General features: G+C 39.7%; 1 protein-coding gene across 13 annotated transcripts in view; it reads left to right on the forward strand.

Moving 5' to 3' along the window:
* The window catches only part of myo18ab (myosin XVIIIA b), a 90790-nt gene that overhangs the window by 22235 nt on the left and 49755 nt on the right, over positions 1-18800 (forward strand). For 4 of the 13 annotated variants that reach the window (XM_015018090.1, XM_015018096.1, XM_015018100.1 and 1 more), the window contains exons 3-13: positions 11724-11774; positions 12508-12595; positions 13034-13140; positions 13853-14029; positions 14173-14383; positions 15814-15956; positions 16037-16137; positions 16764-16827; positions 16923-17067; positions 17340-17354; positions 17797-17961. In XM_015018090.1, coding sequence (XP_014873576.1) covers positions 11724-11774; positions 12508-12595; positions 13034-13140; positions 13853-14029; positions 14173-14383; positions 15814-15956; positions 16037-16137; positions 16764-16827; positions 16923-17067; positions 17340-17354; positions 17797-17961 — 1267 coding nt within the window. Of the gene's footprint in view, positions 1-8662; positions 9749-11723; positions 11775-12507; positions 12596-13033; positions 13141-13852; positions 14030-14172; positions 14384-15813; positions 15957-16036; positions 16138-16763; positions 16828-16922; positions 17068-17339; positions 17355-17796; positions 17962-18800 lie in introns of those variants that run through there. The other 9 variants (XM_015018097.1, XM_015018102.1, XM_015018092.1 and 6 more) reach the window with 8 other exon arrangements.

The raw sequence follows: 18800 nt of genomic DNA on the forward strand, positions 1-18800 counted from the left end.
TAGTTTGGGGACCACTGGTCTAGGTGGCTGGGCTTGAGAAGGATTCAAGGACTTTTTATTGTCATACTATCATACTAGCTTTGTTGTTTGTACGAAATTCGGACTCAGGTCCCAGTTTTTATATATATATATATATATATGCACATTACATATACAATATATACACACATTCAGGTTTTTTGGTCATATGAATAATCTCTTTTGCGGTTTCTGGGGTATCCTATTGAGAAGACATGTTTTGGCAGACCCTGAATGTGTTGGAATGGTAAAATATCCCTTTTGCCCTGGGAAAGCTCTGGGATGCCCAACATAAAGCTGGAGAAATGTCTGAGTTTCCCTCCTTTATTTGTTACTCCTGTAAGCCAATGTCAGGGATGCATAGAAGGATGAATGAGAACCCATAGGGATTTTGTTTGCAAAGTTTTAGTTCTGACAAGTGCAAAGATTTCTCTGTTAAATTGAAATTGTAAAAGTTGAAGAATAATTTTTCCTCTTTAAAAGTTTAGATTAAATAGTCTGTCCTGCTTTTACAATCCTAACTTCATGGGTTATTTTAGTACCAAAAGTGACGATGTGGCAACATTTTCCTTTCTCTGCACAGAAACCTCCACCACAGTGCAAATAGACAGTTTTTCTGCATCACAAACTACAGTGCTCTTCATGGCTGTCAGCCTGTCCTCTGTTCTTTTTGTAGACCATAGAACTGTTGGTCTTTTTGGGTTTAGCAATGTCTCTTTCCTAGACAAGGAAATTATTTTATGGATAAACTCTGTGCTCTCTTTCATCTCACTGACTTGAAGTTTAACATCCTACCTAACGTCTCAGACCCCCAAGCAATGCCTCACGGAATTTGACACATTGCTTTTTGAATTTGAATTTGAATTTGGTGTAAAGTCCACTTATAAAAACATTTCTTATTGTAGATTTATACATTTCATATTAGGGAATAGTCCTGTGACACTTTCGGGACATAAGTATAGCAAAAATACTCTTAGACATTGCTGATATCTTTCCTCCTTGGTGATAAGTTGACACACATCCATGCACACTGTCAAAACTCCCAACCTAGTTGGTCCCTGTTGTCAGGTCTCTTTGATTAGCTGCATTTAGGAGAAAGTCTCTGAGGCTGACCATTCTAAGTGGTGTGAAGCTTATGCTGTTACATTAAGAGGATCTTTGGCATCTGATACTTCTAATTTATGATACAAGAGGGTTAACCCAACCTCAATAGGCTCTTAATCCTAATTCCTTCTTAAATGGTTTTCGCTACCTTCATAGCCTCTTAAGGTGCTTTTCCACTGTCAGGTCACACTCTAACCGGTCAATGTGCTGTTCAGTTCTACCGCAGGTAGTGAGCTTCTCCATTATATGCTCTATTCCTCACTATTGTGGGCAGGATGTGAGCGCACAGCAACTGTGGTCAACTCTCTGCTGATGTTTGCATTAATACTCATCTATGGAGAACCTGGAGGTTGTGGTTCTGATGGACTGCAACTCAGATATGTCATTTTGTCTTATAGAAATTAATTTCTGGCCCAATAATAATGATAATCAACTGATTATTTGACTGTACATATAAATATAATTACATTCTGGCACTTTATTTTTTTAAATGTGCAACCTTTTGGATTTAAGCGATGCAGTCAAAAGATATAAACCAATAAATATATGAACTTTTTTTTTTTTTAAATCCAAAGGAAAAATAAAATTAACATCACAACCTAATATAGTTTCAGTGTTTCACACTTTTGTCGCAAAAATGCAGCTCCATGACAAAGCTGACCACAGCTTCACCTTCTTTATTGGTGTCCGTTCTTCAAAGCGACAAGCTGCTAGTAGTGCTGCTAATTCACGGCCATTCTGCTGCCTAACTTAACGCATGTGTTCTGTACTGAGCAGCTCCCTGATAACAGACAGCATGTCTGCAGTCCACAGCTAAACTATATCGTTGTTTGAAGTTTTCAGCGACATAAATCATGGCAATGAATCATTGCGGTCAGCTGGCAGTCAAATTGCTTCGGAGCCTTACACTGCTCGGTTCTGCTAGTATTGCCTCTGGAATAGGTATGAAAATCTGAGCACAGCCAGGCAGAGCTGGATGTCCTAATGAGTGTGGCTGGGTTACAGATGGTCTAGTGGATTAGCACCTTTATAAACCAAGGCACGGTCTCAAATCTTCCGGTTATACAGTGATTAGGGGACCTTCTCCTGTTGGAGAGCAAAAACAAATGGTGGTCACTAGTCTTGTAACTGGATGTTTGTGGCTATTTGGTTGGCTAGATGTCTACTACTCCATCCCACCAAACTGTAAATGGGTCAGTTAATATTGACTACTGAAAGTGCTGTTACACTACAGTGCATATTGACCCAACCAACCAACACATTCATGCAGCCATGTTCAAATCAGTTTGCAAATTGGGGTGAAGTTCCTTAGGATCAATATTTGCTGATCCCAAGTTTGGAGACTTTGGATCTCTTTGAGTCAAAACTTCCTCAGAAGGAAGGGCGTTGACACATGTCTGACAAACAGAGTGATGAGACATTTGTAGCTTCTCATGTTTTAGTAAGGCAGATTACTACTAGTAGGCCATTAGGACACATACATGAGGTTGATTGACTGTTCTAAGACACACCTCCTGGCTGTGATTGGTAGTTTTTGACCAGTAGTGGTGCATTAATTCAGATGGCAATAACACCTCATGGAGGAGGTGGAAGAGCTCGATCTTTTCACAGATTATCTGTCTCATAACATACTGTCATGGTTTAACAAATATGTAAAAAAACATAATTTTTTTTAAAAAGTTACAAACTGTGACTTTAAGGTCAGGTTGAAATCACTGAAAAGCTCTTCATTTTTCCTCCTATAAATTATGCATTCACCATCTGCTGCTTTGTGTTGTTTTTTTTCCCTGAGGAGTAGAAATAGTTTAATATCTAGAATCTCTTTGTTGATTATACACATGCTCTATCCAGGTACATTGGAATTATTGTGCAGAACTTACAGTCGAGTCACCAAACCACCAAAAAGAAATAAAAACTAGCACTGAATCCAGACTTGTTGTGAAGTCTGCGTTCAGACTTCACAACATAATATGAGAATCCACAAAAGCAAAGTTGTGTGGATTCTCAACATGTACTTTCTGCTACAACTTTCTCAGTAAAAAAATGGCATATTTTCAGACATGAACCCACTTCTAGTAGGATTAGCATTGAACTGCCTGAGGGTAAAAGCTGCTTTGCTCTTCATTCTACTCCTTTGAACTCCACCCACTTTACTTCCTGTTGCAGTATTCAGTGGCTGGAGTTTTTGGGCCCCGCTGCATTAATTAGTCACTATCTCTGTTGGGTTGTGACTTCCCTTAATTATCATGGCAATGACTATGAAACTGATCAAAACTTAGGGTGATCTCAAGTACTTAAAGCCACAGAAGCCTCATTGGCTGTCCTTCTGCTGCCATCTTGTGGCAGAAGTGGCCATAAATGGAGAAGGCTGCCTTGAAGTTGGAGTATGTAATGGTTTTATATGAGATATGTTTTTACATATTTGTTAAAACTGTCACAATGTTATAACAGTATAGTATGAGAAAGATAATCTGCTCCTCTACCTTCAGTGCTCCCGTTGCTAACTGTAGAAATGCACCGCTAAGTCAGAAACAACCAATCAAAGCCAGGATGAGGGTCCTTAGGACTGTCAGTCATTCTTATGTACATGCTGCTCATACCCTCCCCCTTTCTGTCTGCTTTGCTACAGCTTCTCCCCATTAGTAGAGCCTGCTGTGAATGCTCAGGCATGGCCACCGATGACGGCAGATAAAAAGTTTTAAGTTTTTAGTAAGTTTCTCTGCCATTAGCAGATTGAATAGCGCAAACATGAGTTTGATTGACAGCATTCATACCTTCCTCCTGGCTCTGATGGGTTGCTTTTGACCGGGAGCAGTGCCTGGCTGTAGACTGCAATAATAGCAGGAGCAGCTTGAATTTTTTTTTCTTTTCAGAGTAACTGTCTCATATTATACTGTCACAACATAGTGAGAATTTTATCATGAATGTAAAAAAAAAAAATCAACATTTTTATAAAAGTTACATACTGCAGCTTTAAGGTGTTGTTTCTTCTTGGAATGTGGTAGATATGGAGATTATACCACCCCAACATCTGTACTGGAAGTTCTCCTTTAGAAACCTTTAAACCCTGTCAGCCAGCTTGTGTTGTTGATGTTGTCCACTGTACATAGCACTTACTGCAGTCTAATGGACACACACACAAAGGGGCATGTGTGGGTGTTGTTGGACTGTGGTGGTCTTTGGTTGGGAGAGCAGTGGGGCTTCTATATTTATCCCACTCAACAGTCTCCATATAATCACAGCTGTCTTCACATCCCTTGTCTGACCATTGATTTAAATAGCTGACCTATCAGAAACCTTCGCCTTGGTTCTCTCTCTGGTCTGCCTCTTGCCTGTCACTTGGATCTTTTTGTAGTTAAGTTAGTTTGCTGATCTGTATGGCTCTCTATTGAGAACTCTCTGACACAATTACTTCACCTACAGGTAGAACATTTAACTTTGTCTTTATTAGTCTAACAATACTGGAGCTGTGATGCATATCAGATATCAGTAAGGAGTACAGTTTTTTAAATTGTGTTTTCCAAGGAGTCAGCTTGAGGAATTTTTGCCTGAAATGACTATTTCCTGGTTGCTTCCTTGGTGGTGTCAGTGGGTATCTGTGGGCCACAGGTTGGAGGGGTTATCATCTTCTGGAAATTCACCCATGGCCACCTTCACATGTTGAAATGTCACTTTTCTGGTTTCTCCACTGATCCAGCACACTAAAAGCTTACGTAAAGTAACCGAGTTCTTTTTGTTCAATGCATTGAGTAAGTGAGCTGGTTAATATGTGAAGGTTGGTGTTTCTTACTTCTGTTTATTATTTGGGCCAAAACCATTTTTCAGAATGGTGGTTGGTATTTTCTTGTTATAGAGACAAAGTAATGTGGTTGTTAGTGGGCCAAAGCTAAACATTACTAACAGTACTTGTAGACTGGCAGAACCAATGAAAGCTTCTGGTTTATGAAATGATCTTCTTGTTATATTTATAATGTGTTTTGTTAAGGAAATAGTAGACTCTAATTAAGATGGAACAGTAATTGATTAATGAAAGAAAATGGAGTAAGAGTCCTAGATGTTGCTTAAGTAGGACTTTTATTTATCATTTAATTTATGTCTCTCTGCTATCTGTTGTATTTTCAAACCATGCAGCAGTGTTGTATTTGAATGACTTTGCATTTCATTCATGCTCAGAGTCCACTGTGTCCATGCCGTCCCAGAGTTCTGCGTTAGATCATTCCAAATGGAAATTATTTAGAGCCTTTATCAGAGCAAAGTGTTTAGATAGAAGAGCAACCAGTGGGGAAATCTAACCAGCAGATTCATTCCATTCATCACACTTCAGGTGCTAATTTGATTCCAACCAGGCAATTAAAAGGTAAGGTAATCACAGGCTTTGTTGAGTAATGTCCTGTTCAACATAGGAAGAACACACCCTGTGATTCTGTAGCTAGTAGAACTAGATAGAGAAAACAACTTGACACAAAGTAATTCACAATCAATTTTTTCTCTTTGCAAACTCTTCAAGTTTGCTTCAGTTAAATATAAGCCTAAATTAATATGATATCTTCAGAAAACACCTTGCCTCTCACCCATTGACCACTGGAGATGGGTTGCAGCCCTCTTTCAAACCCTGCAGGGATGAAAGCGTGTTAAATAATGGATGGATGGATTTTCAGAAAACAAGCCCTATAAAGGATCAGGCAGAAAATTCTTAATCAAAACCTTGTTGATTAAAGAAACGCTTAACGGGATGAACTTTCAGTTTTTAATTTTAAAATAATTTCTACGGATGTTTTACTGTGAAAAGATGAGCTTGTTTACTACTAAATAAGTTTGGATAACTTTGGAACATAATTTACCCCTGATGTTCTCTTGCTGTACAGCTGACTTTCCATTTCAGACTGAAAATATCTAAATAAAAAGCACTTTTTGTTCAATTCATTCAGAAGTTCAACACTGTCTTTTATTCACTTCTTAAACTTTGTCGTTTAAGTTGTATTTTATGCCTTAAACTTGAACATCTTTGCTATTTAGAATTCAGAGCAAAGATGTTAAATGTGGATTTAGAAAACGGTTTCCCAATGTAATTTATAACTTCAGCTCAGAGTGAGAGGAAACCCCTCTAAACAATTCAGTATAATATATAGCAACCTTTAGCTAACTTGGATTTCACCTCATCACGTCCTACTTGAAGCCTGATGCAAAAATTGGGTTGAGGTGCTGTGCTTCAGATCATTGCAAGATCAATTCATCCATAATTGACACCAACCATGGAGAGGTGCTTGTTATCGCATCGTCCATTGTTGGTGTAAGTTGTTGTTGTTATTATTATGATGTCAGGGCTTACATTTGGCCCTAAGAATTTTATATGAATGTATAAAGTATTCTCCATAAATGTGTACATAATAAACCACTGTAATGTTCCTAGGTCCAAAACAATACCATATAATGAATTCTCCTCCCACATGCTAGAAAGGGGAGGCTCTATGCTTACAGCCTTCCAAAACAAGACACACTTGTTAAGCACATTCCTGATTATAATGTCACAGACTATAGAGCTTCACCTGCTACCTGAGGCTTACAGTTTGAAATGTTTTGAAATGTAGCAAATTCAATCTACTTTCTCCTAAAATTGCACAATCTCACCTTAGGGGAAACTGTAGACTAGAGATCAACTGATACAAGTATTTTTAAGGCCAGTGCTGATTATTTTGACATCAGTTGAATCGATCTCTGCTGAGTGTTTTTGGGGCTGATTCTTGAAGCTGATATTGCCTCCCTCCGTTTACATGATAATAATAACCCAATGATAATAAATGTTACACAAGTATCGATTTCAAACTGGAGGGGAGGAAATGGAAAGAGGAAATATTAGAGGAGAAAATAGATCAATGTATGATTGTTAAAAAAAAGTGTCAGTAAATAAAAATATATACAGAATATAGAAAAAATAATTTAATGAAAAGTTGTAATAAATAAAATATTACATTAAATACTGAAAAGGAAAATGAAAGAATAGTGATATTACCGTAATATTAGACCATTTAATATTTGCAACATGAATTACTTTATCAAGTTCTTTATTTCTATAGTTATTGGTAATTTTCCCAGTATGACTCATATCTTCATCTTCATCATATATTTATCATCTTCTGAGTTTACAGAGTTAAATGTAAAAAAATGGTTCAGGAGATCATGCCAAAGATTTTCCAATCTCCACCTAAGAGTTTCTGAGTCATCTGTTCTGACATGTGATTTAACTCTATATATTCTTTCCATTCATCCTGTTCTAGCTCCTCCTTCTCCTGTTCCATCTTGTCAGTCCCAACTAATGACAGCAGAACAACATGGCATTTTCATCTCGCTTCTCCTTCTGGGAGCAAAAGGAAAGTCTTACATAGAAATGTCATTAAACACACACTTTAAATGCATGCTAAAATAGCATTTTACCCAGGTAGTTAACATAATTGCTCATAGCTCTTGACTATTTTTTAAAAGTTTTGGCTTTTCTAACCTAATCTGCTGTAATTTTGCACAATGCTGAATTATGTCACTAATAATGTTCTGACTGCATCACTTGTATGTGTTGTATATTTAAGGTAGAACACTGTATGTGAAGACAGAAAATAAATGGTTGTGGTGGCATCTTTGCATGTTTTGAGGTTGGCCCAGTTTGTCACCATGAACTTCATATAAAAAGAAGGTTTTGATCTGGTTTCATTCTTTACATCAACACTTTCTAGATCAAAGAAGAGAACAAGGTGGGAGGCAAAAGTGTAAGTAAATACTGCATAGTGCTTTTTAAAAGTTTCACATGGAAATGCAATTTTTCCTAACTTTTGTCTAACTTAATTTAGTCTCAGTCAAAGTTTTTATTGGAGCTTTTGATGTTAGTCACTCAGATCAGACTGAGCAGATCATTAAGTTAGACCTCTTACATTATGAACTCTTTTCTTTTGGTCATGTTTGTTTACTCCCCTCCTGCAACATGTACATTCACATACAGTGCAGCATCTTCACTTAGACTTTGTTGATAAATTAAATCTTGAAGCTTAATAATTATAGTCATCATTGTGGTAAATGTATTTATGAAGCACATTTAAAAACTGCTTAAGTTAAATAATAAAAGTAACTCAGTCAACATCATTGACTGAGTTAATCTTAAAAGTAAACAGCATCATCAGGCCAGCTAGAATTTAAATTTCTAGAATTTACTTAATTTCTTTTGAAAACACCATTCCTGCTCTGCTGCCTCCCTGTGCAGGTTGAGTTTTTCTTAAACTTTATTTCAGTCAGTTAGCATTGGCAAAGCTCTGTTGGTGAAGAAACAGCCCCTCGACATGGCGAGTGACACATAAATCGTGTAAGAAATGGATAATGAAATTTGTTACCAAGACTTCTAGTAGTCGATTTTTATCCATTTTATCAATTTGTTCTTGGAGCCCTATCTATAACCAATTGATAATTTGTCTTTTGGCTTAAAAAAGTTCCTTCCCAACATTTACACTTTTGCTTTCTGTATTTCCTCTCCGTAATTAGTTGAGAGTTGACAGGCTGGCAAGCCGGGCCCAATCAGTCCCTGGTCTAGATCCTGGCAGAGTGATATTCAGGGCAAAAAGTCCTTCAGCAGCTTCCTGGGATGAATCTGCTGGTGGGGAGGCGAGGTTCCTCCCCACCAATCATCACACCAATCATCACAGTGCCTGTTAAAGTAACTGAACTCTTCAAAAGGCCTGAAACACCACTGAAGATGACATTTAAATTAAACGGATCTAAGCCTTCACAAGTCCAAACGATAGAGGCAGCTAGCTCTGGGCATGGAAACAATGAAAACGATGGCGAAAGTATTCTGAATGGTCTGAACAATGGTAATGTCGATCCTTTGGACACCAATACCAGCCAGATGGACCTTACAGATGAACAGAGGACGGCACACAAAACGGAAGGAAATGTGGTTCCTCTTGTTATTAAAAATGTTGTGTCCATACAGGATGATGAGGCAAAGATGCTAACTCAAAATTTAGGAAAAACTAAAGAGGAAGCCAAATTTCCAGATGAAGCAGTCAAAACAGTTCAAGCACCAAGAACAGCTCCACTGACAAAGACAGTGCCAGCATTCTTCTTTAAACATGACATTATCAAAACAGAAAATAAAGCGGGTATTCCACAAACACTGACACATTTTATGATCGGTGACAAAAGAAGAGGGCTTTGCTCACAAACCAGGAAGGAACAAGTAGAGAAAGGGAAACCATCTGAAGAGAAGAAGAAAAGTGAGCTAATAGAAACAAATCGGGAGTGTACAGAGGGTACAACCACCCAGGTGTTACAGGATACCGATTATTTCACATATTTAAAGAAGACTTCATCAGCTCGTATTGGCTTACCTCAGACGGCTTCCAAAGTTACTTCTAGACAATCTTCTCTCCTTTCAGTTGAGGGATTTGTGGCTCCTCCCAAGTCAGCTCCCCCGACTTCCTGTACAGCTGTCACATCTGCCACCTCTTCAGCCACTCCACTCCCAACTGCCTGTAAATCCTTGGGCTTACCTCGACTGCATTCTGCCCTTAGTGCAAATCCCTCTCAACAAGCTGCAGGAAGTCGGGAAGAGTTCCAGTGGTCCTGTGCAACATGTCTGACCTACGTATGTATGAGACCCTGGTGTTAGAAATGCATGATCGGGGTGGCGCAGGGGCAAAGCACAACCCATGTATTGAGGCCTTAGTCCTCATGCCGGTGGTCGCAGGTTCGATTCCCAGCCTGGTGACATTTGCTGCATGTCTTCCCCCTCTCTCATACCCCTCCTTCCTATCAAACTTCTTTCAAATGAAGGCCACTAGAGCCAACAAAATCTGTAAAAAGAAATGCATGGTTCAGTTAGTACAATTAGAGACTGCTGATGTGCTTAATGGCTGAATGATTTACAATGGCAGATCAGATGTGTGAGCTTGTTTGTTGTGAATTAACTCCTCAAGTGATGTTTTTTTGTTTGAGACCAGTTTTGAACGTGCATAATGAAAGGTTAAAGGAAGGAAGGTTTTCACAGCTTCAGTGTTTGAACAGAGCACTGTTCATAAAACCTTCTATTTAATTTTAATCTTATTTTGAAGAGGAAGCACATTGAATCTGAGCTCTAGTTTTGAGTTATATGTATATACTTGTGGTACGAAGTGTTTGTTGTGTGTTGACAAGCTCTGTGAATATTTCCCAGCTGACAGAAGGACATAACAGACATTGCATTTCAATCAGTTGCATGGACTGGTTTGGTTCACCGTTTGACTAACTGTGTGCCATTTTTGCTAAAGTGTTTGTGAGTACATTAGTGTGATGGTGACCAGGTGAGAAGAGCTTTTTGTACTCTTGATTTGGTGTTTACACATGGTATAAAACATGTGTTTGGGAGCCAGCAGGTTTGCTTTACTTCCATTTACAATAAGGCCAGGTGTGAGCTATAGTAGTGCAGATAAGAACTATAGCTAACTGGTTTTGCCTTCATTCCTGAACTTGGGTTAACTTTTCACTTTTAAGACATATCAGCTTTAATGTCATTCTAAGTTGCTTTGGTAGCTCCTTCCTTTTTTGCTTTCTCACAGCGCATTGTGAATTATGCTATCAAAAAGCATGAGCTTTGTTGTCTAACTATGTTCTGAAACAACTTGAATGATTGCTGGTCAGTGTATTCCTCGTTTTATGAACATGTATCCTTCATGCTAATGTAATATTCACCCAGTTGGACAGAGTCTGACAGCAGGAGATGCTCAAACACAACACTAATGATGTTACTCAAAATGCCAAGGGAGTGAAGAAATATGTATGTATCACATCTGATGTTGTCATCTCAGTATTTGCCAATATCACCATTGCAAGATTGTGTAACATTGTGCAGGTCAAGAGGTGTTCCAACAAGCAGGTGTAAACAGTTCATTAGAGGTCGTGTCCTCATTAAACCCCTTGCTTTATGAAGTCAGAGAACTCCAAAGACCAACTCTGACAGATCATTGGTAGAGCAGGGATTTAAATTAGCTATTAGCTGTTGGATTAGCTAATAGCAGCTAATCTACCTCAGCAATCATTATTGATGATAGCTAAGCTATCATCAATAATCTGCCATCACGGAGATCACTTATTAATAATCGCAAAATAAACATCAAGCTTAAAAACAGAATACTATAATGGACTGAATATTCTGTTCCTTGTGTGTAAAACGTTTGTGTTTTTTGGTGTTGAATCCTGACGCATAGAATGGCATTGTTGTCAATTGCTATGGCAACTAGTTTGTTGAATGAGAAAACACAAGAATGAGTTGTTCTGAGCTATTCTTCAACACCTTTTCTGTGTCATTTTTTTCATTGCTGTGGTGCACTGTGCTGAATTAATAATACCTACATCTCTAGGTTTCATTCAGTTAACGGAATTATAACGTGGCGGCGCAGCTATGGATGCCATGCAAAAAAAATAGTCTTTTAGCCCTCCAGCGTTGTGCACATGTCCGAAATTTCTGGATGGAAACAATAAGATGCTAGGGGTCTATTGTGTGCGTGTGTGTGTGTGTGTGTGTGTTTAGCATGTTGCCCATATATAACTGTGCTTTGACTTCTTAATGCTGCCAACATCTTCAGGAATCAGGGGAAGAGGATCAGTTTTCTCCTTTCCAGACGTCTCATGTTGCAGTTAAGAAACCTCCAGTGTGGCCTGGACCATGCCTGTCTTAAAAGCTCCAGCTCATCACATTAATCTCAATCCTGTGAACCCACTGTAATGCATGTTTTAGATGTTTCTCTACTTGAACACACCAGATTTTAATAGTGAAAGATGTCCTCAGCAAATCCTCCCTTTTTGTCAGCCACTGATTGAAATCAGGAGTGTTGAAGCAGGGAAACATGGGAAACGAGCAGGGACCAGGTTTAAAGAGAATTGCTCTCCACTGTGGCATGTAGGTCCTCTGCTCTGTCCCTCCCTTTGCCTGCAAAGTGCATGTTTCCAACAATATCCAACCTATTTAATGGAACATCACTAGCCATGATGTAACGTTTGTGGATTCACATTCATAAATACGTCATGTTTCATTAACTTATTTTTGAGTGGTTTTTCTTATTTTGTGGCCTGGTGTGATATTTTCACAGGTGTTCTTCTTGCTTATGCTCACTGGTTAAGGTGATTTAAAATGTGTGAACTGGGGTTCCAACGCAGCCCCCCTCCCACATAGCCCTACAGCTGGTGTGTGTTTGGCCTGAAGTTTCACTCGCTAGCTAACATTCCCTCCCTGATGCAAGGTTCTTTCTGTAACTTCCCAGCATGCACTGGGATCAAAATGGATACTGCTAGTGACTTGAGACCTCTTCAGTGTGATGATGAGCAGCTTTTGTCCCTTCTGTGTTAAACCTGAAATCGTTGTGTTTTCAGGTGAAGACAGAGGAGCAGATTACAGCAGAGCAGGCCTGGTACGGATCAGAGAAGGTCTGGCTTGTTCACAAAGAGGGTTTCTCTCTCGGTGAGTTAGGGTTTTTAACTTCTATTAACAGAAATAACAAGTTATTAATCATTCTGCTAGCAAAACGACCTCTTCTGTTGTGTTCCAGGTTCTTTGATTGGCCTAATTTTTTTAACCTCAGGTTTAAAATTATTGCCCCAAAATATCCTTTTTGATGAGGCTCGTTCGTAAGATTCGAAATACTTTCTGAAAATAACCTTTTAAAAGGATTTAAGCATAGGTAAGCATAGTATAGGTCTGATGTAATATTCTAATATTAAACGTCATGCTTTCATTAACATTAGGCAGAAAATCCTCATAATAGAAATAAAGGTGTGAAAGTGGATTTAATCTATATAGTGTCACACTTAGTGCATTCAGTTACTGAAATAAATAAAGTTTTCTCTAGTATTTTCATTTTGAACATGACTGCATGTTTCCTGCACTTTATTCTTGCAGCCACTGTGCTGAAGACAGAGTGTGGCTCACTCCCCGAGGGAAAGGTGAAGATCAAGCTGGAGCATGATGGAACAATACTGGATGTGGATGAGGATGACATAGAAAAGGTGAGTACCACATGGATACAACAGAGTACTGATGGTCACCAATCAGAATCTGACTTAAACAGCTTCTATTCAATGTGTCTGAGTACAAAAGTTCTTCATAGCAGGTGTCTGTAACTTTTACAATTCAAAGTTCAGTTGAATAAACTAGTAGCAAATGTTACCCGACCTTTTAAAAAATATAGCTTCTAATTTTTAATAAGTAATTTAGAAAAATTATCTTAAAAAACCCCCACTACAATCAGTTTGTAATGAGCAGGTTTATCTCGATGAGACCGTACTCGGATACTCGGGTGAGTGATCCTGTTCACTACCCAGCAGGATCAGTCCATTGTGCTTCGGTGGAAGTCTGGCAGTGGTAAAACCTTCATCAGAACCTAGCAAGGAGCCTGCCTTCAGCAGGAAAGGGGACTCCATTATCCTGAATTTGCTCAGAATTCCTCTTGGTTATTCATTTTTCAGATTTTCAGTTGATGATCTAAATCATATTTGACTGTCATCTGAACCCATATATTGTGTTCTGGTCACACTGAATCTCAGACAAGCTGCTCAGATAAAGCCTGCTGTCCCTGGGTGGCCTAAACAAAGTTACAGAGCCTCAGATTATATCTGTATATATTTTCCTTTATAAAACACTTTCTCACAGAAACAACAGTCCTTGAGGTTTTAGGTACCATGACTGTCAGCTTTGTCATGTGTTTGTGTCCGTGTGCAGGCCAACCCACCAACATATGACCGCTCAGAGGACCTGGCTTCACTTGTTTACCTAAATGAGTCCAGCATGATGCACTGCCTGAGGCAGCGCTACGGAGGAAACCTCATCCACTCCTTCGCTGGACCCAACATGGTCGTTATCAACCCTCTCAGTACACCTTCTATGTATTCTGAGAAGGTGAGTGGAGACTATAGGTGCTACAGCTGGTAACAGAGCAACAGAACAGGACAGTTTACAATGTGACACGTTTATCTGTATTAGCATTGGCTTCAGTTTACTTTAAATATTTTTCTGGTTATTCCTGCCCTTCCTGCCAACAGGTCATGCACATGTTCAAAGGCTGTCGGCGGGAGGACACTGCCCCTCACGTCTATGCCGTGGCCCAGTCAGCCTACCGCAACCTGCTCACTACCCAGCAGGATCAGTCCATTGTGCTTCTAGGGAAGTCTGGCAGCGGTAAAACCACCAACTGCCAGCATCTGGTCCAGTACCTGGTCTCCATAGCTGGAAGCACGGGCAAGATCTTCTCTGGTAACCCATCCACAAGAAGAAACAACACACATTAACCAAACTTAGAAATTAGGTGATGCTTTCGTCATATCTGTGATGTGACTGCAGTCACTCACAGACTGGAAGTAATGAGCCACTTCTGGTCAGATTAAATTATTACAGAAACCAAAAGTGCAGCAGGCTCAACAGGAGGCAGTGTGAGGTACAGAGACGCTATAAAAAAAATAAAACCTCCAACATCTGCAGCAGTGGACAGGCAAAAAGAGTTGACCTGTGCTGGCTGCAAGTTGTAAATAATTTTATTGACCTAATTTTAAATAGTTTAAACAGCTAGAATAACATACTCTTGCTTTTTTTTTGGCGATACGCACAGTACAATGCGTGCTAACGCAGTGTGACGCCGACTCAATCCCTCTGTACTGTACAAGAATATAACATAAATATACAGTTATCAGAAGTATAAAAGTCAAACTTAAGATGTGGAAATAGGAGGAATAGGAAGGCTGGTCACTGAACACCATGGACAGAACATTTATAGTTTGCAACACATGCAGAACTTGAACCAGTTACTTTAAATTATTGGATTATTTGAATTAAACCAGAATAAAGATGAATAACTTTCATGTTCATAGATGTTTCATGTTCTTATTGCCATTCAGTGATTTGGAGGTGATAGATGTCTACCTCCAACCCTTAACCATCTGACCCTTCCTCCCCAAAAACACTGGAGTCATTGTTGCTTCCTGAACTTTGTGGTTTAATAAATATAGTTCCAGCTCTTCATTTGAACCAGCTCCGTCCTCTGCATCACTCCATCTAGCTTCTTCCTCCAATACTGCAGATAAATCGCTCAAATCTTTGGAATTACTGACTCAGCCTTAGTTGTTTACGTTTTGATTTACCCTCATTACATCATAAGATGGCGCCCCCATTTGATCCAGTTACTACAGACAAAATTGTGAACTCTGCAGTGCCATGGAATTTACAGTACTCTGCGTGAAATATTTATTATTAAAAGCTTTGTGTGTACAGAATGAAAGCACAGTAGGTCATCTTGCTAATGATGTCTTGGTTCTGTTTTGTCACCGACTCTTTTAACCTAAACCTACCAGAGGTGTGAATGATCTGGGGATTAACTGTACCCAATGATTGTAATTCTACAGAGAATGACCCATAACAGTTATTAGAGTGATAGTAGTCCAGAGCAGAGCACAGATTTTCTGACTCCAGTCAGAGACTGTAGGTAGTTCCTGGCCTAACAGAAACTAGTTATCCATTCTTTCAAAGTGATGCTGTATCATTCAAAAATCCTTCTTTAGTTCAGCAGGTAGACAAAGTGTTTATATTGTTAGAGCAGAACTGAAGCTTCTCTTTAAATGATTGCCACAGTTGCTAACACTTCTACAGAATGAGGGATGGGAATTAATCCTCTCCATCTCCAATTGAAACAGCTGAGAAGTGGCAGGCGGTCTACACAATCCTAGAGGCCTTTGGCAACTGCTCCACAACCATGAACATGAACGCCAGCCGCTTCTCTCATGTTGTGTCCCTGGACTTTGATCAGGCTGGACAGGTGGCTTCTGCCTCCATCCAGGTAACAAAGCTGTCAGATGGTTTTAATGCCCTCTGATCACAATATTTAATTTAATACTAAAGTTGTCTCCTCTTATTTAGACCATGCTGCTGGACAAACTGAGGGTGAGCAGAAGACCTGAAGCAGAGTCCACCTTCAATGTGTTTTACTATGTGATGGCTGGAGCTGACAGCGCTCTGAGGTGATGATGCTGACTTACTGTTGGCCTGTTCTTTGATCAGTTTTGTTTGGTATCACAATAGTTACTCTGGTTAGGAGCACATTTATCTCAGCTTCACTGAAAATCCTGGGCTGTAGGATTTTATGAACTTGCATACAAACCTGTAAAATGCTGTGATCTTCAGCATAGGGGCTGGGTTTAAATGATTTGTTTGCAGGTTTCTGAAAAGACACAGAAGTCATGTCAGAAGTTAAAGTTAACTAGAAATAAAACATGTAGAAATGGAGAAAGTGAAGTGATGATCAAGTAGATGGTGTTTAAATTCAGCCAATAAGACAGTATTGATGTAAAGATTGATGGACTGTTCTGATCCTTGGGGAACACCTGTAGTACACTTGAGGTAAATGTGGCGGCTGCTCCACTCCTGGAAGCACTGGCAGCCGTCTTAAACGTTTTCCACTTGTAAATGATCCGGTCCTGGAAAAACTCTAACTGTCACGGAGATGGAGCGCTGGCTTCCATTATTTTCTTTCTGATAGCTCAATAGCGATACCCAGTGGTTCACTGTGGTTTAACAGGGAGAGTGAGCATGATGTTACATCTCTACGGCCAATAGGAGCTCACTGTGTGTCTGACCTTCCTCTTAGAACTGAGTTGCACCTCAACCAGCTGAATGAAAGCAGTGCTTTTGGGATTCACTCACACTCCAAGGTAAATGGCTGCTTACCTTTTTCATTGCTGGTTCCCCCAGCACATGTCCCACCCCACTAAGTAATCTGGGACCTTTGATCCGATTTGGTTTTCAGACTGAAGACAAGCAGCGGGCTGTGCAGCAGTTCACCAAGCTGCAGGCGGCCATGAAGGTGCTGGGCATTTCTGTGGAGGAACAGAGGGCTCTCTGGCTTATTCTAGGAGCCATTTATCACTTAGGGGCCGCAGGAGCCACTAAAGGTAGGAACTCCCACCTCTCCATCTTTAAATACACCACATTTTCATTAGTAGGATGTTGTATTGCTTTTATCTTTGCTACCACAGGGGACATGTTTCAAACACCTCAGAATGATCAACTAACACTTGCAAAGTGTCTCAGTGGCTTGTCGGTGTTGTTCATGGCTCCTGGTAGTTTCTATTGGTTGGTTCTCATATGAATAATTGCATCCATAAACTGTTTTGTCTAACTCCTCTCTTTACTTGCATGTTTGCATGCTGCGTCCTATCAAAAGCAGACGAAGATGAAGGTAATGGAATGAGTGTTTTCCTCTTACAAGACTTGGTTTTAGAGTCTGTACGTTTGCTTTCTCAGCCCTGATTCCCTCCTCATTTGGTCCAAACCTTCATTTGTTTGCATTTTCATCTTCTTCCTCCTCCTGTGCTTTTCCTTCTATCTAGTGTTTTGCGCGTTTCTGCCATGTCAGCCCTCTTAGGTAGCAGCAGATCACCACTTTTCCACCCTGTCCTCTTGAGGTTAACCCATTCCTGACATGTTTGTTGCTCACCCTGTAGCCCATCTGTATGCTGCCATCTAAGTTACCCGATTCAACACAAGTCTAACAGTAGCAGGAAGTCTATTAGTCCAGTCTTATGTTCCCTTTTCATTATCTTTGCTGTTATATTCTGTTCACCAGATTTGTCTTTGTTGTTGCGGATTTTAAGGCTTTAGAAATACTTGTGTTTTTTCAGCAGGACGCAGGCAGTTTGCTCACCATGAATGGGCTCAGAAGGCAGCCTACCTGCTGGGCTGCACCCTGGATGAGTTGTCCTCTCTGATCTTTAAGAACCAGACCCGGGGAATGCAGCCACTGTTCAGAGGGGGCACAGATGATGCTGGTACAGGTGACAACTTAGGTAAAAACCATCAGCTTTAAAGCCTGGAGCTGTCTTTGATGCTGACTTCTTGGTGTATAATTTTTGAAATGGTTTACACTAGGGGTTCACCGATTGCAATTTTCCGGCCAATCGCTGATAACCCATCTTTAAAAAGTTTGTCTTGCCATTTCCGATTTTGGCAGATACCAATTTTTTTTTTTAAATTGAGATTTCAATTTTCAGAAAGTCACTGAGTTGGCAACAGTGAATATTGTTAACTGCAAACATGTAGATATGATCTGGTGGGCTGGTGTGTCAGTCAAACTTTTGTCATGGCAGAGCAAAAGAGGACAGTGGTTGAGTTTTAGCTCTTTGGTGAGGTAGGTAAGATGCGGGGATGATATCAACTTCACATGTGAGTATCGGCCTATTACCAATCTCCCAAAATTCAGAAAATGGGCTCCGATAAATCGGTGCACTCCTAGTTTGCATTTTCTGTCTGCCTATAAATAAAGCATGTTAGATGGGAGCAAGAAAAGGCTGCCATGAATGTGTCTGCTCCCATTCTTAGGCTAGAGAATAAACTCTATAATTCATACACATAATAACTGGTGTTATCTACAATTCTACGGAGAGCATTATATATTCAGCATGATTCATTTCAGTCACAGTAACATTCAGTGATAATCAAAAATTCCCGCTGTTTAGAACTATGGTACTATGGTACATCTGTGTTTATATTTAGGAAGCATTGAGATTTCTTAATGCTACATTTTTATTATTAATGAGCCAAATAATAAAACATTCCACCCTGATTCAGCTGAGTGGCACTGCTGGTAGTTTGGTTTGGTTCTGGCTCTAAGCAGCTGTGTCGTGAC

Source organism: Poecilia latipinna, unplaced genomic scaffold (genome assembly GCF_001443285.1).
Source record: "Poecilia latipinna isolate Pla-1442-1.1 unplaced genomic scaffold, P_latipinna-1.0 Scaffold2227, whole genome shotgun sequence".
NCBI lineage: Eukaryota > Metazoa > Chordata > Actinopteri > Cyprinodontiformes > Poeciliidae > Poecilia > Poecilia latipinna.